The sequence below is a fragment of the Pinus tabuliformis genome, chromosome 8 (genome assembly GCF_031772625.1).
Source record: "Pinus tabuliformis cultivar Carrire ecotype Pingquan chromosome 8, CPIR1, whole genome shotgun sequence".
NCBI lineage: Eukaryota > Viridiplantae > Streptophyta > Pinopsida > Pinales > Pinaceae > Pinus > Pinus tabuliformis.
In genome coordinates, this window is record NC_142294.1 from 1349277211 (window position 1) to 1349298644 (window position 21434).

The 21434-nt window shown below is 32.5% G+C and overlaps 1 protein-coding gene, 1 non-coding gene and 1 pseudogene across 2 annotated transcripts; 2 read left to right on the forward strand and 1 right to left on the reverse strand.

The window, feature by feature from the left end:
• Positions 1-6296: 6296 nt before the first annotated feature.
• LOC149240497 (transportin-1-like) lies at positions 6297-9238 on the reverse strand. The gene is made up of 5 exons (XM_089370195.1): positions 8971-9238; positions 7145-7234; positions 6898-6975; positions 6671-6751; positions 6297-6353 (listed from the first exon to the last, which is right to left on the reverse strand). The coding sequence occupies exons 1-5, from the start codon at positions 9184-9186 to the stop codon at positions 6297-6299; spliced, it is 522 nt and encodes a 173-aa protein (XP_089226321.1). The 5' UTR covers positions 9187-9238.
• Positions 9239-9881: 643 nt separating this feature from the next.
• LOC149240498 (UDP-glycosyltransferase 72B1 pseudogene) lies at positions 9882-10472 on the forward strand (annotated as a pseudogene).
• Positions 10473-13855: 3383 nt separating this feature from the next.
• TRNAK-CUU (transfer RNA lysine (anticodon CUU)) lies at positions 13856-13928 on the forward strand. Its single transcript has one exon. It is a non-coding gene; the product is annotated as a tRNA-Lys (tRNA).
• The last annotated feature ends 7506 nt before the right edge of the window (positions 13929-21434 follow it).

Here is a 21434-nt window from a genome sequence, read left to right on the forward strand (position 1 = left end):
ATGTGGACAATGGTAGTCAATAAATAAACAATGTCCATGTTAAGTAAAATATTTCATTGTTAACTATGTATATATTATATATGATTTAAAAGAGAAAAATAAAACTACGTTTATATCATATAAAGTAATTGAAAAAAATAAATTCTTATCGTTAAAACATTTGTAGTGGTCTCACTATTCTACATCTTAACTATTTTTCAATTATTTTTTTCTAAAATCCAACAAATATATGTTGGAATTGCAAGTTTAAATCCTAGTAATCAAGGGGATTTTTAATGCATTGAATCCATTTATATATTAAAAAATGTAATATATATCTAGAGAGAGATCAAATATCTTGAGTTGTAAACTTTGTTTCAAGTTTTACACTCTAAAAGAGGTTTGCACCTCAAAATATTTGATTCTCCTCCATGCTTACTAGATTTGTGATTAAGATGGATCTATAATGTTATATACCCAAATTAGATCACAACTTCAAAATATTTATCACAACACTAACCTTCCTAATTTCCAAAATCATCAAAATTTTGGTGATCTTAGAACACTTTATTTAATACTTTTCAAGCATACAAATAAAATTTAAAAAAAAAATAAATAAAATTTTACCTTAAAATTTGATAAACCAATTATAGTTTCAATAAACATTAATCAACATCATCATCATTAAATTAATTTAAATAAAAATTTTAATTAACAATAATTTATTATAATAAAAAATAATATTGTATATTATAAAAAATACCATATCTTTTATTACAATAAAGAATTGTTTATATATATTTTAATAATAAAACAATTCATTCCCAAAAACAATTCCCCATTAAGTGATTTAAGAAACTAATTTTTTAAGATGTTAAAATATTTGTGATTTAAGAAACTAATTTTTTAAGATGTTAAAATATTTGTTTATCTACTTAAATGTAGAAATTTATGGGATGTCAACAAAATATTTATGCTATATTTTCGCAATTTCAAAAGATCAGGGTTGTATTCAATTATATGTTAGGTTTTTGATCGGTCAAGTTGAAAAATTCACCAATTTTGTAATTTTTTTTAATGAAAGGGAAAGAAATTAGTTAATATGTTTTTACTATTAATAATATTGTTATTGAATTTTTAATATTAAATTAAAATATTTAAAAATAATATTTACAATTAAATTAAATTGTAATTTTCTTTTAATGGAGGAAAAAGAAATAGTTAATATGTTTTTACTATTAATAATAATATTATAAATTTTTTAATATTAAATTAAAATATTTAAAAATAATATTTACACTTAAATTAAATTAAATTAAATTAAGTTATAAGTTAAATATCTAATAAATACCGTAATTACTATTTATTTATCATTTCAATATTTTTCCATTAAAATAAGTAAAAATTAAAAATATTAACTTAAGTAAAAAAATATTAATAAGGTAACTTAAGTCTAAAATATTAAGTTTCAATAATATTTAGCATCATCTTTAATATAGTTAGATTCAATTTTTTCTTCATAACTTCATCATCCATTATAAAAATTCCTATCATATTTTTCAAAATGACAATTTATTTAACATTTTAGTTTACACAGGAAACCAGGTATGGTAGGCGTCGTGTGGGTATCAAGGGAGATGATTCATTTAGAGTGAGACAAGAACATGTGATGGTAAGTACAGGTTGTTGCGGCGGAGCCATAGCAAGTACAAGTTGTTAAAGCCTTTGTCTTGCAATCAGTCCTTGAAGGTGATTGATAGGGGATCGTCTGAGGATCCCTAGTTGGAAATTGAAACTGACGTTAGTGGCTGAGAACTCAAGGGCAAATGGATTTTCATCCCAACAATGGCATCTTTGTGGGATATGGCTTCATCATTAATGGGTATAGCCCTTGTGGTGTTGTCTATGTAGGAGCTAGGTGATCGCCTAGAGTGGGCATTGAAGGGATGGTTGCCTTTCGACAAACATTTTATGGAAAATCATCCCTTCAATGCCCACTCTAGGTCATCGCCTATCTCTCACATAGACAACACTGCCAGGGGTATACCCATTAATGATTAAGCCATATCCCACAAAAGTGTCAATGTTGGGATGAAAAAACCCCATGCCCTTGAGTTCTCGGCCACTAGCATCGGTTTCAATTTTGAAATAGGGATCCTGATACGATCCCTTATCAATCACGTTCATGGACCAGTTGAGAGATGGAGGTCTCAACAACCTGTATTTTCTATGGCTCTATCGTTGCAACTTGTACCTTCCATTGTGTGTTATTTTATCGCTCTAAATGAATTGTCCCTCGACACCCACCATACTTAGTTTCTTGTGTAAAACAAAATGAAAAATATTAAAAATTTGTATAATGGATGATGAATTTATAAAGAAGAATTTGAATGTAACCATATTAGAGATGATGATAAATGTTGTTGAGGCTTAATACTTTATGCTTAAGTTACCATATTAATATTTTTTTACATTGATAATATTACTAGCATTTGCACCAGATGTTGCAAAGAAAACGTCGTAAGGCATAAAGTGCGGAAATCCATTATCCATGTAGTGTGTGCATTATTCAACAAGGTGGATCTCTCTAAATTTGTTGCAAACATTTATGTTGTTGTATTGCTAATTTATTTAGAATCTACTACTACCTCCTCTTCTTGGAATATTAAATTTCTTATCACCTCATGATGACAATCCCTCTAATTATTGGCATCACAATTTTTGCACTTTAGTGGCTTTACCTTCAACCTAAAGAAACATGAATTTAAGTCACTCAATTAAAAAGAAATTGTTAAATTGCTATTTATCAGATTTTGAGTAAAAACAATTAATAACTCATATTTACAACACTTTAAATATTTACAACCTATTAAGTCTTGTATTTATAACTCATATTTATAACCCTTTAAAATGAAACTAACTATCTATATTTTTATTAATAATAAAAAGAATCTTCTTTATAAATCTAACACTCACATGCTACTCCTATATATTTATCTTATATTTAATTTTGAGTGTCCATCAATTGAATGACAAGATGAAAGCTCAACTTAATTGCACATTTTTGAACTGCTTTGTGGGAATTCATGTCCCATTAATTTAATGGCAAATTGAAGTTTCAAATACAGCACACATTTTATACCAGATTCAGAGAGTTCATGAACAAACTTTCAAGGTTTTAATGGATCTAGGTCATTTGTATTTTCTCTCATATTCTGGGTCGTTTGTATTTTATCTGATGTTGACTATACTAGCAATTGTCCCAAAAGGTACAAACCTTAATGTCCTTTTAATGATCAAGCCTTATGTGAAAACAATCATATTGATGCACTAGTGTACATTGATTTGTTACATTTGTCTTGGTCTATAATAGAGGTGTAACAAATATGCATTGCAAGGTATGTTGAGAATTTGGTTATCTAGTAAGCTTAGAGTCATTCTTGAGTCATTATCTTTACCATCTCAGCAAGAAGAAGAAGAAGAAGAAAAGCCTATTGAATTGAAAAAGAGCCCTAAAAAGTATTAGGATCCATTGGTCATTTTTTTGCATCATGTAGAAAGATAACATGGCTAATTGATTATGCCACATGAAGAATTAGCCTTTGCCAATATTTAGGCTTATAACTAGGTGATTTTTTCTACTAATATTTTTATACCAATTTACCATGATAATTCTATTCTAAATTAAAACATTGTTTGCAGGCTATCGCGGGAGCTGAGCGTTTTCTCCCTGAAAATATACCTTCAAGGTTCCTTAGGTGGATAGCAGAGCTACTATACTTGACATTGGCAGTATCCAGTAGTTTTTCTAGCCCAAAATCTGCTATGTATGGCTCCATGTCAAAGCCCAGAAGGATGTTTCTTGGCTTAATATTTGCATGAACAAACTTCCTTTCATGTAAATAAGCCAGGCCTCTAGCTACTCCCTTTGCAATTTCAATCCTGGCCAACCATGGCAGATAAAAGGGAGAGTTTGATGACCATCCTGCAAGATTAGAGAGATATAGCGTTAGTCAAAGGATCTGAAAAGGATAGGCCACTAAGAACCTTAAAAGTTGAACAAGATGCTTAAGATTAGCATGCAACAAGAGGAGAATAACAATTCAAACCCTACATGATAATGGACTCCCTTTTGCAATGATTACAAAGAACTGGATTTGGTTATCCAGAACGCTGAAATTGAAAAGGAATCAACACTCTTTGATAAGCAAGGAAAGCATTATACTCGACCTCAGGGAACTCAGTGGGCAAAATTATCAATAACTAGTTATAACAAAATACAGAGAACCCAGTGAACAAAATGACAAATATCCAATTTAAATGAACCACAGAGAACGTGGTGATAAAAAAGATAAATATCCATCTTAAAGATAAAAGAGAAATGAAATAAACTGCAACATATCCTTGAAACAAAACAAAAGGGTTGATATATATTCTAAAGAAGAGAAAACAGGGATAGACTCTGCAAAATCCAATAATATGGTATAATCGACCTGTTCAATATATAACAGCAGAAACATTCCATAGAAACTTATATAAATGTTGCAGCCAATTGTTCTCTAGCTAAGTAAGAAGATGTTATGTAGAATAAGATACAAATACAAGCACAGGGTCACTTGTCTTATTTCATGGTCTTCCTAAGAAGGCTTATGAAGGAAGTTGTGTAGCACTCTCATGGTTTTGATAGATTATCATTTGTTGCTGAGATGAACATGTATATATAAATATTCTAACCTAAAAAAGGAGCAGTTTCTTCTTTGTATATGCAAACTATAGCTGAACCAATAAATCTAATTTTCAATATTGATTTGCATCAATTTCTTTTGGTCCAACCAGCAATTAAAATCCATCCCCTGCCACTGCAACAATAATACACCATATATCACCTTCCCATTAAAACTGAGAATGAGCTGCAAGTAAACTGTGAGAACGCGGATGCCTCATAAGCATGGAGTTAAGTTTGATCCCTGAGTTTTGCTACAATCCTCAACTGTAGAATACTGAAATTTTTAAGAAGACTCTAGAGATTTCATAAGCAGCTGAGTTGACAACAGAGTTTGTCTGAGTCCCAATCATAGAGGTGTCTATGTCAGTTATGGAAATGTCTAAGTAGAGTTGTTGAATACGGAATGTGGGTGTAAGTCCTCATCTCTGTCCAACTTATGTCAAAGCAAGGATGATACATAGGAAGAAAGAATTGGTTAATCGGTTGTGGATGATGGCATTTTTTCTAGAAAATGCAATGCCTCCTTCATTGATGGTCTCTTTTGAGGGGAAGCAAAAGCACAATTCAATGCAATCCCCACAGACACTGAGATTTCTTCCCTTCCTTCAACCTCTGGTTGAAGAGTAGGATCTATGATGTGCAAAAGGCGATGCTTGTCATTAACAAAGTTTTGACCGCATGCTGTAAAATCCTTATCTGAAGGTGGCTTCCCAGTAAGAATGTCCAGAAAAATAACCCCAAAGGAATAAACATCCCACTTTTGGTTGGGTTTGAGATTTTTCAATGCCTCTGGGGCCTGGTAAGGAGATACAAAGTTCTTGGATGTGCCTGGACTGCTCAGCAAATCAGGTGTTGTTTGCAGGCTATCGCAGGAGCCAGTGGAGCGTTTTCTCCCTGAAAATATACCTTCAAGGTTCCTTAGGTGGATAGCAGAGCTACTATACTTGACATTGGCAATGTCCAGTAGCTTTTCTAGCCCAAAATATGCTATGTATGGCTCCATGTCAAAGCCTAGAAGGATGTTGCTTGGATTAATATTTGCATGAACAAACTTCCTTTCATGTAAATAAGACATGCCTCTGGCTACTCCCTTTGAAATTTTAATCCTGGCCAACCATGGCAGATAAAAGGGAGAGTTTGATGACCTTCCTACAAGATTGGAGAGATATAGTGTTAGTCAAAGGATCTGAAAAGGATAGGCCACTAAGAACCTTAGAAGCTGAACAAGATGATCAAGATTAGCATGCAACAAGAGGATAATAACAATTCAAACCCTACATGATAATGGACTCCCTTTTGCAATGATTACAGAGAACTAGATTTGGTTATCTAGAATGTTGAAATTGAAAAGGAATCAATACTCTTTGATAAGCTATACTCTTTGATAAGCAAGGAAAGCATTATACTCGACCTCAGGGAACTCAGTAGGCAAAATTATCAATAAGTAGTTAATATCGATTTGCATCAATTTCTTTTGGTCCAACCAGCAATAAAAATCCATCCCCTGCCATTGCAACAATAATACACCATATATCACCTTCCCAAGTTGCGCCTCAATGTCAGCTAAGAGTTTTTCCTAGCTTCTAAGAAGCTACTCACTTGAAATAGAACTCTGGTATTTCACTTTCTGACTGGAATAGCAGAGCTCCTGAATTTAAACAATCCGCAGAAATTCATCTTCAACAGCCAAGGCAATTTGCAAAGCTCAACATTTTGTCATTTATTGGGATAGTTGATGCAGCAAAAATAGCACATGGAATAACCACACAAACACCTGTCTAACCTTAGTGTCTCACCATTCTCGTGTTCTCTTCTACAACCAATGTTTTCACTAGTTGATGATTGAACATGCAAAAGATATTAATCCAACAATATAGATCTTTGTAATTTCTGCATGCACTAGGATGAAAGCACCAACGTTATACAAAGAGCAAAGATAATGGCAGATAAATAATGATAACTGACCAATTTCCTCACTTCAGGAGCAGGATCCTGAGAAAGAGTAAATAGGCCCTGAAGATATTGATCCATTGATATTAACAAGGCCTGCATGCACAAAAATATAAACCTTAGAAACAATTAACTTCCTTATTGAATCTAATACATTGCATTTGTTTAACAACATAAAGATATGTAGACAGTTAGACCCTGACTGTTATTTCACATTGCATTGTGGTTACAGAGAAACTTACTGTCGGCATAAACACAATAAATTGATTTACGAAGCTAAGTGCTAGTTTCCTGAGAGAAACATGAGGTGACTGGAAGAACTGCAAAGCAATTAAAAGGTTGTAAATACATTGGAGCTTAGTTGGAAGTTGAAACCAACATAAAGCATTCTCCTTTGATAATGAGTTATGCTAGTTTCCCATCAAATCCTGACAAAACAACTATGTAATGCTATCAACAATCTGGAACAAATTCTCCAATGGTATTTACCTGAAATAATCTGGGCAAGAATATATTGATAGCTCGCTCTGGTAAACCTGGCACATCAGCATCTAGTTCCTCTGGTATATCTTCACATATCTACGTGGGCAACACATTGTTATGTTCATAAATAGGCTCCCTGTTGTACAAAACCTACTACAAAGTTGTAAAAATGAATCAACACTTAGAAAGCTCATCCCCATGCATTGTTGTGGTCAAATGATTTCATATCCAATTCATTCTCTTGAAAGCAGAGATATATTGCAGCTACCATGCACATTATGGATCTCATAAACTCCCGCAAAATATTCCCATTTCAAAACCATATCCCCCCCACCCCGCGATTTCCCCGTCCACCTCAAGCACAATCCCAATGCATTCACTATTCCTGCTGGGATAATTTCTTTCTACCCTCGCTATACATTCCCCGACCCATATTGCAAGATTGCCCTTAATTAAAGAACACCTTTTGAAAGATCACTTGGATATGCCAAGTGTGCTTGATAAAAACCTTAGAGAGAATGTATTAAAGTACATGTATCGAGACTGTTTTTGACCCACATGCTCCCCTTCAAACAAGAGGAACTTTCAAATCCATGAATATTAAATCCTTAAAGGAACGAATTATATTGCATGCAAAACATCTACTTATGAATTACATATCCCTTGCATGAGCAGAACCATTCCTACAGCTTTAAAAAGCATTTACCAAAAATAGAGAAATCTTTGGCAGACAATAAAACCATTTGCCTTGTTCAAAAGTTTTTAAAATCAACAGCCAAAAACATTAAAACAAGGTTTAAATCCCATAGCATCTCTTATATATTGTTTGTTGCGTCTCTTATATATTGTTTGCTGCAACCTTTTCTACTTCTGTATTGGAAATGATAGACAAATGCCCATTACTTCCACAAGAAACTTACTTTATATGACTTTTAAAACAAGGCAATCTGAGAGAAAGGCAGACAAGTCTTAATATGTTTAAAATGGCAACCTTGAAAAAAGACAGCCCAGGATCTACTTTAAAAAAAACCTAAAATCAATTCAAATGCTTACATAACAATGTACTCTGCTTTAAAATTCGCATATTCATGATCTGTTTTTGTATGAGAAATTGTGCAACCACAAACAACACAACTAGATCATTCTTGTCACCACCTGCACATGGCAATGATCCAAATCTCACAACCTTCATGCAACTTAAACAGTTACATCTTCCATGTTAACAGGATAAAAATGTCACGACCATTCAAAAATTTCCCTCACTTCTGAAGGGTGCTATAAATGACATGATATACATGAAAGATTTCATATTATTGCTACAGCATCATTAATAAAATAAAATTTCATATTCTCTCCATTATCAACTGTTCATTTCTAAGTGTGCACTCCAAAATCTAACAAACATTGGAATTGGAATTGGTTACAGTAGAAGCTGTGACCAAAAGGTTGAATATAGGTTAACGAGTTTTTTCTTTTATTTTTGGAGGGGGTAAGGGGGTGTTTCCTAAATCCTTTGGGGTTCTCAGAAATGCAAGTGTCAGCAAACGAAATCTGGGACATTATTACTCATCAAACAAGAAAATTCCATAACTACTCCACTCTCATGGCTTGATTAGAATTTAGATCTATTATTAAAAATGATAATTTCCAAAAAAGGATCCAAAAGAACAAATCCAGTTTTAAATGCAGCTCTCTGAAACATAGGCAAAAGAATTTTAAACATACAACTTTGAATTCTTATGAAATACATAAAATCTGTTGAGATAAACAAAAAAAATACTCTGGGAATATATTACAACAGACGGAGAGCCAAAAGTGAGACCTTGAGTTACCTTTGATAGTGCATCAAGAGCACCTTCCATATGATTAAAGTCATTGCTGTCAAAGCATTGAACCAGTGCCTGCATTAATTCTGGCCAACCCCGCACCTGTACTTGCTGAACAATAACACTGACAACAGTTCCTACCGTTGAACGGAGGTGTCTATCTGGTGCCCCCAGACAAGGTAGCAACTCTGATTTGATATATTGTTGATAAGAAGCAATCATCAGATGAAAACTTGTCCTCAGATTATTTTTCAAAAGCAGTCCTGCTGCCTATCGTACTTCAACAGATTTTCCCTGTCCATGTGACATATCACACATGTCAAGCTATTAGTAGATGCATCTAAAATAAGGCCAAGTAAAATCAGGCAATCAAGTTCTAATTAAAATCCCATAGATGCCTCACATCTCACCAAACAAAATGCAGATCAATTATTATTGATAATTATAAAACAAGGGAAGGCACCATATAATCAAAAAGCAGCAGTGACATCGCAGATATGAAAAAGCATTCTAATCCAAATCTATAAATCCCTTTCAACTTGCAATATAGCTTTTTGCTACAATATCTTGAAATAGAATAACCCAAACCATGTCCTCATTTTATAAAGGGATTTGAAAGACAGTTTTCTGCTACAAATTCTTACCCAATAATAAAAAGAACTATATGCTGCTTGATCAAATGGCATGTGTGAAAAAGTATTGTAATACTCTTTTTTCACATTTTATAAAGGAGACACTATAATTTAATAAGCTTTACTTTACATCCACTTTAATTATAATTTCTTTCTGACGGGCCTTCCGCCGATTCTCGAAATAGATTTGCCAGACCCTCTTCTAGACAGATCTGATATTTCATCCAACTGGTTCATTCAACATTCCCTTCGGCTTCAGGAAGCTCATGGAATTCTGATAAATACATGCCAAGAAAAGGAACCAGCACAAATAAAAGCTCTCAAGGAAGGAAGGTTCTGAGCGCTGTTGAAATGACCCCTTCTATTTATCCCGTTGGGCTACTAATAGCTTTGTCTCTGTTAGAATCTGAAGAGAAGTTTGAGAAGGAGGGCTACCTCAAATGGCTGGACCGCCAGCCCGCCTCGTCAGTTCTGTTCGTTTCTTTTGGGAGCCGCGGCACCCTGTCGGAGAATCAGATTCAGGAACTAGCTTTGGGGCTAGAAGCAAGCGTGCAGCGGTTCCTTTGGGTGTTGCGTAAGGAGCCTCCTCCTCCAACTGAATCCACGATGACTACCGAAGCAGATATGAGGGAGGTTCTACCTGAGGGTTTCGAGACTCAAATCCAGGACCGTGGATTTGTGGTGGATTCATGGGCGCCTCAGATTGCTGTCCTCTCTCATCCATCCACAGACAGTTTCCTTTTTCATTGCGGTTGGAATTCAACGATCGAAAGCATCTTACATGGAGTGTCGATGATCGCTTGGCCTCTCTTTGTTGAACAGAGAATGAATGCCTTCCTTCTAGTGAAGGAGATGAAGGTGGGCATTGAAGCGTAGAAGGGCGCAGATGCATTGGTGAAGAGAGACGAAGTGGAAAGAGCGGCGAGGGAATTAATGGAAGGAGAGGGGGAATGGAAATGAAGAAGGGGATGGCAAAATTGAGGGGAAGGCCCATCATTGAGTGACAACTGTCTTAAGGATGGAAAACATCACGAAAACGGTTTCTAAAAAGCGCAATATTCTCAACTGCCTACGACATTCCAATAATCTGAACCGCCTACAACATTTTTCACCGACGATCTAATGGCTGGAGTTTATTCCATCGTCTAACAATCGATCTAAGGGCTCATAATGAGACACCGCGGCATGGAGGGGAGTTCCTTTCAGAGGGAACGCCTTACGGCGTAATTATTGAATTTGTACCATTAAATTAAAATATTCAAACTAATATCTATAATTAAAATAAAATTAGCTCAATCCATAAATTAATTAAATATTCAATTAAATTAACCTAACTCCAATGAAATATTTCATATCAATTTTCTTATAAAATAATATTGATCCATCATCCTATCTTATCTTCTGAGAATGGTAAAAGCATTCTCTACAATGTTTTATGGAGAGAAAAAAAAATAAAAAAATAAATAAATATATATATATATATATATATATATATACCCTAATTACTTTGTATTTATCATTTTAATATGTTTGCAATTAAAAAATAAATAAAACTAAAAATGAAAGTGTTGCTTATTGTATTATGTAAATTGAATGCAACAATGAAGTCTCCATATATAGTAACTTAAGAAAAAAAATATTAATATGGTAATTTAAGCAGAAAATATTAAGCCTCAACAACATTCATCATCATCTCTAATATGGTTGCATTAAAATTCAACTTCATAAAATTCATTATCCAAAATTTCCTGATATTCGTCAAGTCTCAGTCTGGAGAGTCCCTTTTCATCTTGGTAAATGAGGTTGATGTTATTCTCACGCTTGCAGCCAAGATACAAGAGTTAACAAGAATTCAGGTAGGTCTTTTGAGGTTCCTCTTCAAAGGAAGGAAACTTAAGATGGAATTGGAACTAAGAGACTATGACATTAAGAAGGATGGCTTTATCTCTCTTGTTGCTTGTCTGAATGGTGAAGTTAGGGGTGGGGGGACATCTTCGGCACCAAAGTCCATGTTTGTCAAGGATTCCCTTAGGGTGGGCCACAAATTTCATCAAACTCAAGTAGCTCCTAGGTTGTTCCAGGTGGACAAAGTTGAGGTCATACCCTTTATGGAATTTCACACCTGGATCTAGAGCACATCTCTTAGCTCTATGTTGAGTCAAACCTCATTTGCCACTTCAATGGCTTATGGCCTCCTCTAGAAGACCTTTACAAGTGGATTCATTCATCCTAGACCAAGAAGTGCATGGTCATCTTCTACTTATGGGGTTTTTTATAGTGCTTTTCATTGAACTAGAAGATTACTAGCAGGCCCTAACTTGTAGGCCTTGCTTTTGGGGTAAAGACAATTTTTTTTATAACCCCATGGTTTCTAGATTTCGACCCCTCTACAATAGTTATTCCCAAGCTTCCAATCTAGGTTTGGCTTCCTAATATGTTGACCCACCTATGGCACTTTTCATTTTTTTAGGGTATTGGAAACTCCTAGGGTCGTTTTCTTTCTTACCATTAATCCCTCTTGCAAATAGCTTGGCTTGTACACCTACAACTGAATTTGTGTGGAAATTGACATTAGCAAAGGGTTGCCATATCAAATAAAATAAAAAAATTAGAGATTATCATTGGACCCAATCTTTGGATTACAAGAATATTGCTTTTCAGCGTCGAGTTTTCCTTCAAACTGGCCATCTGCATAATTCCTTCCCTCAATCAAATCATAGCAAGAAATGACACAATAGAAATTCTAAATCAAAAAGTTGGAATCCTTGTGTCATGGCCCCTACGGAGACCGAGACTTCTTCTATTTCTGACCAAGAGGATGATGAAGTTAATGATGTTATGATCTCGGGGGATCAAGAGCATACTGCAGTTATTCATTGGAATCGTGAGGACTCGACAGGGAACTTAGTGACCCCTGCAAATAGGCAGTTGATAAACAAAGAGGTCTCTTTGTGATAAGGAGTCTCCTTCAACTCTCAACAATTATCTTCAAATTACTTTGGCCAACTCACCTCCTATTGGTTGGACCAAGGTTGTGAGAAATAAAGGAAAGAAAAGTTGGTCTGAAGATTGTCCCCAAGTCAAGTGATTCTTTCTAGTCTGTCAAATACATGTTAGTTTCAATGAGAAACATGAAAATCCTCATTTAATTAGCTACTACATCAATGTAATTATGTTTTCTGATAATAAAAATATTTAATTTACAAAAAAACATTTTATTTTAACAAAACGGTTCCAACTTTCTATTATTATATATTGTGTGACATTTTATGCCATATTCAATATAGATCAACATTTTTAAACAATATTTTTATAAAAAATATATTAGAGTTAAAAAAACAAACCAACAAAACATTATATTGCTAAGGAGGGCAATTGCCATGCAAGCCATAAGATAAGCAAACAATTTGAAGGCTCAAGAAATTCGTATGTTCTTAGTTCTAGTAAAAATTTTTCAAAGCCTCTGACTTCACACTCCACTACTTTAAAAGTTTCCAAGGGTGTAATGGAAGGGAAAATTTCTAAAGTCGAGTCAGTGGTTGAAATGTTAGAATAACCACATTTCTTTATGTTAACACAACTACCTTTAATAAATTGCCATCCATTGTGCTCTCAATGCACTGCCCTTCGTTGTATTCTCCTCCACATTGTCATACATTAACCCTTTAACATATGGGGTGCATGAAACATTTGGTCTTAGTGGACGTTAACCACCATCATCATCATCATCATCATCATCACATGTAAAAATGGACATATAAATCTCATATGCTTTATAATAATTATAATTAAACTTTGGTAAAGTTTATATTGCTTACCCATCTTATGCATGGACAATTGTGACAACCTTTGACCCCTCACAATACTATATATACTATATTTCTATGATTTAAATTTCACCCCATCATCTCTACCTTATGTGCTTTATAATAATTATAATTAAACTTTGGTAAAGTTTATATTGCTTACCCATCTTATGCATGGACAATAGTGACAACCTTTGACCCCTCACAATACTATATATACTATAGTTCTATAATTTAAATTTCACCCCATCATCTCTACCTTATAGTTCCATAATTTAAGCGTTTTTTTGGCTTTAAAATGCAAAGATGTAGATAAAGCTTTGAAGATGGATGGATGGATTGTTTCAGCCAAGTATGAATAACTACTATAAAGAAGTAGATGCACATTAAATGCATTTAATACTGATTTATTTCGTTTCGAGTATTTTTTATTTCATTTACATTTTAATAGCAGCCCGTCTAGCTCAGTTGGTAGAGCGCAAGGCTCTTAACCTTGTGGTCGTGGGTTCGAGCCCCACGGTGGGCGTCTACTGTTTTATTGTCTCACAATGAACTTTACTTAACGATGGCGATACACACGCTAAGCGATAGGTTAGAAGAAATATATGGACGTTGTGTGTGGTTCTGCAAATAATGTAAGCAAAATCTTAGGTCGCTGTTGCCGTGGATCGAAACCGGGTCACCCGTCCGTGGGTTCGAGGCCCACGGTGGGCGCCATATTTTTATTGTCTATTTCATTACTTAGCGATGTCGATACACACGCTAAGCGATAGCTTAGAAGAAATATATGGACGTTGTGTGTGGTTCTGCAAATAATGAAAGCAAAATCTGATGTCGCCGTTGCCGGGGATCGAACCCGTGTCACCCGCGTGACAGGCGGGAATACTTACCACTATACTACAACGACTGTTGTTATCTAAATCCTCAGATTTTATTTTGAAGTTTTGCAGAGTCTGTGAAACATAAAAGAATATGCTGCTCAGTTCGATGATGCATAGAGAATCATAGATAAGAAAAAAAATAAGATGGTAGGGATTAACTACGCTACCCGATACCCAATTGTAAACCCTTCAGGGCATCGGATAGCTGGCTGGTCCCCTATGCAATCATGTTAAGAATGGTCATTCGATATTCTTTATATTTCCTTGGCTGAGAACCTCTGACCTTAACCTATAGGCCTATTTACATTGTTTTTTATAGGTATGTTTCAATTTTATTTTATTACAATAACTCTTTTTTAGTGGGGAAGAAGCATTCCTGCTTAAGAATCATCATACAACATATGTTGTCGAAGCGAGCAGATTTCATCATACAACAATTATCGCCGAAGCGAGCAGAATTACGTCATCATCGAGACAAATGTGCTGTAGCATCGCACAGCTCCCGCAGGAATCGAACGTGGCTGGGGGGTGCGAAAGCCAACCGCCCCAACCAACACATCATGCAATAACTCTATAGTAAATGCTTTTACAATTTTGCATTTATAAATTGATTTATAAATTAAAAATGAGAGTAAAATACATAAAATGGTTATTGTTATGTCCATAGTAAATTATGAGCAAAATTTGTCATGTGTAGGTGGTGTGATGTGGTGGTGATAGTTTTTTTTTTCCACTGGTTCAAATCTCATGCTATGACATGTTTGCCTATAATATGATTATCTATTTTGATTTTTTGGAATAGCAAGTAGATGTTGTTGGGGGGAGTTTTGTTTTCCTCTCCACCTGGTTCAAATCTCATGTTATGACATGTTTGTCTATAATGTGATTATCTACCTTGATTCCTTGGAATAGCAATTAGATATTATTGGGAGATAGTTTTGTCTTCCTCTCCACCTGGTTCAAATCTCATGCTATGACATGTTTGTATATAATGTGATTATCTACCTTTGATTCCTTGGAATAGCAAGTAAATTACCTTGATTCCTTAGAATAGCTAGTAGATGTTGTTGGAGGTAGTTTTATCTTCCTCTCCACCTGGTTCAAATCTCATGCTATGACATGTTTGTCTATAATGTGATTATCTACCTTGATTCCTTAGAATAGCAAATAAATGTTGTTTATAAACATAGTTAGTACCAAATTGGTACAATAAACCACATATAAAAATAAAAAATAAATAAAAGAGAAAAAAAAGTATGAACAAAATTAACAAATAGATGTTATCTACCTTGATTCCCTAGAATATTAAGTAGATATTCTTTGTAGATGTAGCTAGTACCAAATTGGTATAGTAAAAAAAAAAAAAAATATATATATATATATATATATATGAACAAAATTAACAATAGTTTAATATTAAATAACTCATTTATATCATTTTCAAAATATTTCAAAATCTACTACCTTGATATAACTTTTTACTTTCAATATCACATATATATTAACCATAAAAACTTTGATATATATTAATTACATATTCACTCTCAAAAATTGTTTTTATTTAGTTATTATGTTTCATGGTTATCCTATAAACTTAATAGTGTGATAATGCAAATAATAGCTTCTTATTCGTCATAGTTCTTAAATATTATTATTAATATTATACATTTTTATAGAAATAAAATAATTTTGATGGTTATGAATATTGAATAAACTTTAAATCTTTATATTATATATTTTAAATAATATATATATATATATATATATATATATAATTAAGTGGGTGGTCATTCAATAATTAGTTTTGTATTTTTTTTAAACTTAAATTGTATTGATTATTTAAATATATTGTATTGATTATTTAAATTTAGTTTTTTTATATTTGAAGATGTTTTACTTTATTAAGTATTTTAAAATTGATTTTCATCACAAGCTAAATAAGACTTATAATGTTGGAAAAAGAATACGTAGAGAAAAGAAAGCTTGATTTTATCTTGAAAATAATTATAAAAAAATCAAGTTTTGTTTTTCCAAAAAAATCCTTTGATATTTTTGTTATTATATTGATTATTTATGGCTATGAAGATTAGGATTGTAATATATCTATAAAAAAATTGGAGGAAAAATGAATAAAACAAGTGCATCTTATAATAAATAACCTTAAAATTAAAGACAGCACACCTCCTTTTAGACGTAGGGTTTCCCCTCATTAAGAGTAAGGCTATGAAAAACAACTTAACATACAAGATTAAGATTATTGACTTTAAGAATGAGATACTTTGTGTCACTACTTCAAACATTAAAATCACTCAAGGCTCAAAAAAGTGGACTAAACATGCAACTTTTCTTGGTTAAATCATTGGGGATAGTAAGGAAGTTCATCCTTCAAGATATCAATATTATTAAAAAACTTATTGTAAAAAATCTTAAAGAGAAACTATGAAGTGACATGAAACCTCGGAATAAGAGAAAGTCAATATACTACAAGGAAATCATTAATACCCAATGAGAAGATTAAAACTATCTATCTACTATTACTAGCTTAAAAAAAAAGAAATAAATATTGCAAAGATAAGAATTAATTGTCATTGTCTTCACAGTGAAATAATATGGTGAGCAAAACCCAAAACACCTTGCCCTAAAATAATCTATTAAAAAATTTAGATAAACAAAATAAAGAATAAAAAACACTTTTCCTAAAACTCTCCACTTACATAAATATTAGATCCAATTTCCACAAAATTTATAATATCACCAATCTCCCTAACTTCTTAATCCCATAAGATTTAAGAAGATCTCAAATTTTAATAAAAACACGTAGTTAATTCAACTTCATAGATATCAAAGACCACATGTGGTCTCAATGGACAAAAATTTTGATAATTATTATCATTATGGTGATAAGAAAATCTACTAATTTTTCAATTATATTCTATAAATTTTATGAAATCTAAGAGTTTCTTGATGTGACATATAAAATCTATGTATGTTAAAAAGTAGCTTGCCAAGTTGGATACTAAACTTTAATATGATCATTGTTTAAGCTTATAAAAATGTGTGAACATATCGTTTAAATACTTAAAACTATATCAACATCTTTAATTCTAGCAAAAAGGACATTTTAGATAAAATACCACCTAAATTACAATCAAAGTTGCGAAGAAAATAATTTATTTTCTATTTTTTTCATTTTTAATGCACTTTTCATTGTTTGGGTAGAAATCATGGTCATAATATGTATGATAAGGTGCCACTTTTTTATTTAAAACCATGAAAGCAATGATTAAACCAATTGTAATTATTAGTTGTAAAATATTTACGATGACTTTGTTGCAACCAAAGAAACACTTTAAGAAAAATGGTTTATCGTATATAACAAACTATATATTTAGGATGTCTATTATAATATAACATTCATTTTAATAATAAAACCATTAGAGATTTTGATGTGGTAATTGAAGTGATGTTAGGGATCAAATATTCTCCCTTGAATTAAAAAACTTGTAGTAATCATTGCTCAGGTTAAGAGGGAGTTCATTTTACCATGTGCTACATAACCTCAACTCGAAACTTTATTCATAGGCTAAAAAAGTCACCTCTATAAGTATAGGGAAATGGAGAACATAGATATATTTTTGTTTTATCTCCTAAGTCATTAAGGAATGGAAAGGGTTTCTAGAACCTCCATTAATTCCCACATAGCGGTTTGGAGTCTACGACATCTACACATATGAAATCAAGACATATTTCAAGCTCCAAGTAAGACCCTTATAAGTCCTTGGCTTGCTTCTCTATAATTGGAAATTAGTTATACCTATTCAAGAGGTATTCAAAGAGAACTTGTCAATGTTTATGGTTTAGTGAGACATGTGTATTTTGGTCACGATTTATGTGTTTTGGAATTGGATTAAGGGAAGGTGTTCTCATGTTTTCGGTTCATATATATTTAACATTGTATACATACCCAAGTTGTTTATTTGTATTGTTTATTTATTTTCTAGAACTTCATCGGTAGGGTTACTTTTAGGGAAAATTGGGACAATTGATTTAACATGGGTGCCAATTTTTATTGGAAGTAAAGGTGCATATAAATTGTCTTTTAATATTTTAGGGAAAATTGGGACAGCTGATTTAACATGGGTTCCAATTTTTATTGGAAGTAAAAGTGCATATAATTTGTCTTTTAATCTTGTTGTATATTTTTTATCTCTTTTTCTTTAATCTAGTTTAGCTTTTAGTGAATTGTGATTTGTGTCAAATGAGTATGACAAATAAACAAATATTACAATTTAAAATAACTTTAAGAAGGCAGAGGAATATATCTAGTCCAACTGAAGTTCTTTATTCCCCGTAACATCAAAGTTTCATGAGAATGAGCATCATTTTTCTTTCAATTTTATGAACTTACTAATTCAACAAAGATAGAAGATAGAAATTTTGCAAACAAAATGCATCATATTAAGGAACTTGACACTCAATATTCACACACACTCTTTTTCCTCTAGCTCAAACAACAAGATATCTATCAAGGAATAGGAGATAGTTCATCTTTTGAAGGAAGCCATAGACATCAATTAGTAGAACTCACCCCCATTCGATGTTGGTAAGGAAGAGACAAGTGATGAACATGTATTTCATTAGTTATATTCTTCAAAGTTCTAGGCTCCTAGGTTTTTTTGCTAAGTAGGCTACCTACAAGAAAACATAGAATATAAAAATTATAATCTATAGCAAACTCTCTTATGTGGTCTCTAAAATTTATTTATTTTTTCAAAAAACTTATAAATAAATATTTTTGTAAAACTATTATTAATCTAGCTATAACTACTTTCTTCATAAAATACTTCCTTGTTTCAATTTATAAAAAAATAAATACAAAAACACCCATCATAATTAGTATAACTAAACCTTGTTTTTATGTTACCTTGTTGAGAATTAACATGAGTAAGTCAAGACAAGTATATTGGCAGAAAAGACCTAAATCCACTATGTTATTTTGTATTAATCTTAATGTCTTAATTTGTAATAAATAATTTGACCTTCTGGATATTCTAGATCTAGCTCTAGATCGCACTGAAAACTCATCGATGGATCATCATGACACCTCATAAAGATAAGAATGACAATCGTATTCTTGGGCTTTGTGATTTTTTAGGGACTCACAATCTAATATCCCCCTCCCCCCCCCCCCAATCACAAGTCTGGATAATCTTACCAATAACTTTTTTTATCTTCAATCTATAATTGTTGAACAAAGTTTTGATGAAGATATGCTTGAAAATTTACCAATATTAAATATATGGAAGTGATAAGCTACTATTTTTTAAAATATTTATTGAATGATGTTTAAGAGAACAATTTGTATGCTGGAATTCTCAATTGTTAACTGAATTTTGATTAATTTGACTTTGAAACTTGAAGCCTACTATCCAATGTCACCCCTAGTCAGGTGCAAGGTGAGAAGTTTTAGTTACATTCTAAAAAGGATCCAAGCTAGGGCTTTTGATCCTTTAGGTGGTGGTTTTTTCTGTTGACCATTAATCGTCTCCTTTAAATAATGTGGTGGTTTTTGGATGACCACTAACTAATCTTCACTTCATCATTTCCCCCCCCCCACCACCCCCCTTATAGGTGTAGAAGAGTGTGTTTTATCATTGTGCTATGTGTTAACAGTCCAATTTAAGGTGGTCTCCTCAACCAGATTAGACATGAAAATTTGTATGTGGATCTGCACAACTCACCATACCACCAATCAAATCTTAGCTCAATCAAAATTCTTAGAACAAATCTCTCACCTTCGGAACATTGAAGCTTTGATAATATCAAGTGCTCATATCTTTGTTGCTCATGGCTCTGATACCATGTTAAGAATTAACGAGGATGAGACGAGACAAGTAAGATGGCGAAAAAGATCTGAAGCCACTATGTTATTTTGTATTGATCTCAAAGTATTAATTTATAATACATCAATTGAACTTCTAGATCTTCTCGACCTATATCTAGATCACATTGACAACTTATAATTGGATCATCATAACACCTCATAAACATAAGAATAATAATTATATTCTCGAACTTTGTGATTGTCTAGTGACTCACAATGTAACATACATATGGTTAGATGTTACCATAATCTCAATTATGTAGAATATATATATATATAGATATGGGAAATAAAATATCGTAATTTATTTTTATTTTTATAGTACAAATATTAATAAAATAGTATCAATAAATTAATATTTATTTACATTAATATTAATTAAGATTTAATTGTATGTATTTGATTTTATATTAATATTTTATTTGATTAATATTTGACTTTAATTAATTTTATGTTAAAAAAAAAGTATTGAATGTATAAAATAAAGTAAATAAATAACATGTTTTCATAACCAAAAATATACAAAATAGGTTAATAAACGAATACATATAATATCATATTTTATAATTTCTAGACAATTGATGATGATGATGATGATTAACCTCCACTAAGACCGATATAACAAGGTAAGAAGTTAATCGAACTTGAAGAGAAGTGAGAAAAACGTTCACAAGTCACCACATTTTTGTTACCTTAATAGGTAAAGAAGGCTAGTACTGTGACAAATATTTTGAAAATGATTATGAAATTGACTATAAGATGGGCAATCCAAGAGAAATTGTTTTTCATCTTCAACCCTCTTAGTGTTGCATAAGTGACCGACTCTTTCTTCCCATGGCGTGTTGGGAGTAGACCAATGTCCAATTTCACTATGAAGCTCATGAGAATTAGTTCGTATCTTAGCAATGTTCATTTTCTTCTTAACATTAGTCAAGACATATAATAATTTTGGTTTTAAATATTGGGGTTGATCACCTCCTTATAATATATTAGTTTCCTTTTACCCTCTAACTCTTTATCGCTCCATGACTTCTCCTTAAATTTGGAAGTAATAATATTTTTAATATTATCCTTATTCTGCAGCATGATCACCTCCTTTATCTCCCAATTGTTCATCCAAGATTGGGCATCCATATGCCATCCTTACTTAAGTCGAAGGTGGGGGTTTTGGCTAGAGTTATAAGAAATTTTAAGAAACCTCTTGGCTTCCATGTTGTATAACTTCTTCTTATACATGATATACCTAGTTATAGCCATGATTTTGATC

Excerpts from the sequence above, each read along its gene's own strand:
- LOC149240497 (XM_089370195.1), bottom strand. The coding sequence starts at position 9,186 with ATGATTGCTTCTTATCAACAATATATCAAATCAGAGTTGCTACCTTGT. Across the intron at positions 7,235-8,970 it reads CTCTTGATGCACTATCAAAG|ATATGTGAAGATATACCAGA; the intron begins GTAACTCAAGGT and ends TTGCCCACGTAG. Across the intron at positions 6,354-6,670 it reads CTCCTGAAGTGAGGAAATTG|GAGCTCTGCTATTCCAGTCA; the intron begins GTCAGTTATCAT and ends GTTTAAATTCAG.